Raw genomic sequence first — 3,829 nt, 5'->3', positions numbered from 1 at the left:
CAAATAAACATGCGAAGCACACCCGAAACATGTATCTCACCTCTCTGAATGTTCTCCTTTGCAGTTCTCCAAACCTTCTGTACCATCACCAGGCGTCTAGCGTTCCCTTGGTATCCACTTTAAAATGGAATTAGTCTAATTTATGCTCATGATCTTTAATGCTGCGCCGCTGTTAAGCGCGCTTATGCGTCAGATGATGCACCTTGTTGGAAGTAAACCTACATGGTTCAAAATTGGGTGAGGAACTGGTCTTGGGTGTTAAAAGTGACATTGATCTGCAATTTGCTTTCTTTAATGGTGTTATTATCCTGTCCTGTTTCAGGTAGGGTATAAGGGAGCTCAGTTTTGGCGTTGATATTTTAGGAATGCTTACAAGGAACCTGTAAGATGTTGTTTAGAAGGGCAAACAGATGAACGTTTGACTTTTTAAAGCCTGTGCTGACTGAAGCACTCTGTACAGGATCCTGGCCAGCAGAAGGCAGTAACTGCTCAGCTTTGCGTCGTTCGTCGCTGCACGCTAGCCTGCATTAGCCATCTTCACAGTATACATCTACGGGCTGAATTTTCAAGGTTTCAGGAGCAGTTCGTAGGAAATTTCTCGTTCTACATGCTCAGTTCTTTGTGATTCCCCCTCAATAATGTGTTCCTTTTCTGTCCTAGGCCTGAGAGGTTTGCTTTTCATGTACAGCAGTCCTCAGCATGTTGTTATTCTGTCACACACTCGCCGGAGCCTTTCTGCCATTCTTCATCCTTTCAGGAAATTGGGTTTCAGCTGAGAACATCAACTTTTACAGCGTGAGGCCTCCGCTGGACCGTAAGTAGACAGTTACGTGGTTTTTTGTGTGTATGCAATTGTAGCTTAACATTTTAGTTGATTTCCATATTCTTCCAATCCTTTGGGCTTTCTGGGTGAAGGATAAAAAGTTTAGAATAAAACTTTTACTCTTTAACCCACAGCAGTTTAATTTATTTCTCAGAGTTTTGCAAGCTGACCAGATGAAAACAATTGCACATGTTGCTAAATTAAATAGTGCATGAGGGCTTTCACATCTTGAGAGCTTTTACTCTACTTTTCTGTCTCTGAAATGTCTTCCTACAGAGCAAATTACGCAGTAGATTTCTCATAAATAACACAGAACAGATGTTTTTGTCTTTTTATCTTGTTGGCGTTTTTGTAAGGGAGAGAATAGGTGTGCTGTATGCAATTAATTCAAACTGAAGGTAATTAAAAACCTTGTGAGACCTGTGAAGCCAGTTGTCACTAATAGCATCTTTTTTTTTTTTCCCTCTTATCTAGCATCAGGAGTGTTCTATCCCTTCGTATAAGGGGAGAAGATTTTCGTTAGATACATGATTAAAACAGTCAGGACAGATAGGTAGATACGTGCACGTAGGGAACCGTGCATCTTAAAATCACCTATCTATTTATGTAATGGAAATAAGATTTTAAAATAGTCCTTTGTCAAAGGGAGACGGAGCTGGAGATTGAGATCTGAAGCTGGTTTTGAAGGTGCACTTTTTTTCCATCGAAGAGAATCAAAAGCCATTTGAATACAGACTTGGGTTTGTGTGCCTGCACAAATGTACGCGAGGATGTCGCATCGCATACGTATACGTGAGACGTTGTCTCTTTCCTGTTTTTCCCACTACTGCTTCCATGCTATTTGGCATCGTGAGAGAATGACAACAAGTGGAGGTGTTTTAAAGTTCAGGTATAACCAAAACCAGCTTCATGGGTTTTATTTGTCTTCATCATCGCAAATATGTAAATGTATGTCAGATGTTTCTGTAAGTGCATGTGTACAAACACAGTGTTAATTTTTTTTCCCTTAATACTTGCAAACTTACTGTGTTTTAATACTTTTAAAGCCACTCCGTTTCCAAACAGTTTCAAGTGCTTTACGTGTGACAACGCGGTGGACAATTACAACTGCAACAGATGGGCTGAAGATAGATGGTGTCCCGAAAGTAAGTGCGTCTCTACTAAGGAGATTCTTTGCGATAGTTAAATTTGCTTCTCCCTGACTCAGCCAACTTCTAAAAGTCTTCATGGAATAGGATTAATGTGCCAACACGGTCGTGCCCTCAGTTACGTCGTTAGTAATACTGAGTCATGCCGGTTATGCTGAGGTGACTGGTTTTGACTGTTTCAGAGTGCAGAGCAGCATTGAAAAAATATTCTACATATCTATAGAAAATATTTAAAATAATATATAACGTCTCATTATTAATATGGTGACGTGTATTGTTAATACATCAATAATATATTAACCCATTATATATGTGTGTGTATATGTACAGCTCGGTGCTTCCTAGGAATTAATTCTAAAGCTGCTATTTAAAAAGAACTTAAGAATTGCCTTTGTGGCTTTATCTCCTTCCTTTTGGATGCCATCCAAAGATAGAATGTTCTCTCTGGGCTATGGGCTTGTTTGTGAGCAGCAAGACCTGAATGACTAGGGTTCATATTTGTATGAGACAGTGATAGATACGTGGAAAGGAATGGAAATGTGTTTCCTCGTTTTTCTTTTCGGTGATATTCACAGTAACAGTGGGAAAGGGGAAGAAAGGAATCTGGAGGAATGAGGAAACCTGTCCCAAACAAAGAAAGCAAGAATGTAATGCAAAAACCAGAAGAGAATGGAAGATAAATGTGTTAGATTATAGTGCTAATAAGTAGTTTAAATGACAGCAGCCTTTTTGGAGGTTTAAAGGGCCGGTTAAGACTTTTATCACTAACTTATTTTCTTGCTTTGATCCAGTTGAAAAATGGCTTTATACAGCCAAAATAAGTCATTTTTGTGGGAACATTTCACTAAGTTGTGTGAAGTGCTGTAAAAGAGTCCAGAGCTCGTGCAAATAAACTCTCATGCTGTTGTTTTGTAGGTACTCAGTACTGTTTGACAGTTCATCTCTTCACAGACCATGGAAAGAGTACATCAGTCACCAAAAAATGCGCCACGGGAGAGGAATGCCACTTGGTGGGCTGCCACCGTCACAGGGAGAGCGGCCACACGGTAAGCACTCCTCCTCGTGTGCAAGAGCAGCACTTTGAAGGCTGAGGTTTGCGTTTGATACTGTCCCTCATCCTCTTAAGTAAACTCAAGAAGTGTGGGACAGATGATTGGACTGTGAGGTGGATTGTGAACTGGCTCAGCAAGAGAGTTCAGAGGGTTGTGCTCAGCAGCACAGAGTCAAGTTGGAGGCCTGTGGCCAGTGGTATTCCCCAAGGATCAGTGCTGGGGCCAGTTGTGTCCAATATCTTCACCTGGATGAGGGGATAGAGTGCACCCTCAGCAAGTTCGCTGGTGATACAAAACTGGGAGGGGTGGCTGACACCCAGGCAGGCTGTGCTGCCATCCAACGAGATCTGGATGGGCTGGAGAGCTGGGCAAAGGGGAACCTCATGAAGTTCAATAAGGACAAGTGCAGAGTCCTGTATCTGGGGAGGAATAACACCAGGCACCAGGACAGATCAGGGGACGACCTGCTGGAAAGCAGCCCCGTGGAGAGAAACCTTGGAGTCCCAGTGGGCAGTGAGTTTGTCCCTGGGGGACATCAAGAACAGTGTGTCCAGCAGGGCTAGGGAGGTTCTCCTGCCCCTCTGCTCTGCCCTGGGGAGACCAGCCCTGGAATCCTGTGTCCGGTTTGGGGCTCCCCAGTTCCAGAGAGACAGGGACCTACTGGAGAGAGTCCAAGGGAGAGCTACAAGGGTGATCAAGGGACTGAACATCTCTGCTGTGAAGAGAGACTGAGAGACCTGGGGCTGTTCAGCCTTGAAAGGAGACGGCGGAGAGGGGAATTCTTAATGAGCGAAATACCTGAGGGG

General features: G+C 43.2%; 1 protein-coding gene across 1 annotated transcript in view; it reads left to right on the top strand.

Moving 5' to 3' along the window:
* Positions 1 to 699: 699 nt before the first annotated feature.
* LYPD6B (LY6/PLAUR domain containing 6B) overlaps positions 700 to 3,829 on the top strand; it is a 4,377-nt gene continuing 1,247 nt past the window's right edge. The window contains exons 1-3 of the mRNA XM_009865042.1: positions 700 to 814; positions 1,870 to 1,968; positions 2,887 to 3,017. Coding sequence (XP_009863344.1) covers positions 700 to 814; positions 1,870 to 1,968; positions 2,887 to 3,017 — 345 coding nt within the window. The remainder of the gene's footprint in view (positions 815 to 1,869; positions 1,969 to 2,886; positions 3,018 to 3,829) is intronic.

Source organism: Apaloderma vittatum, unplaced genomic scaffold, assembly GCF_000703405.1.
Source record: "Apaloderma vittatum isolate BGI_N311 unplaced genomic scaffold, ASM70340v1 scaffold17652, whole genome shotgun sequence".
Lineage (NCBI taxonomy): Eukaryota > Metazoa > Chordata > Aves > Trogoniformes > Trogonidae > Apaloderma > Apaloderma vittatum.
The sequence above is the reverse complement of the archived record's forward strand: the minus strand, read 5'-3'. Positions and strand labels throughout refer to the sequence as shown.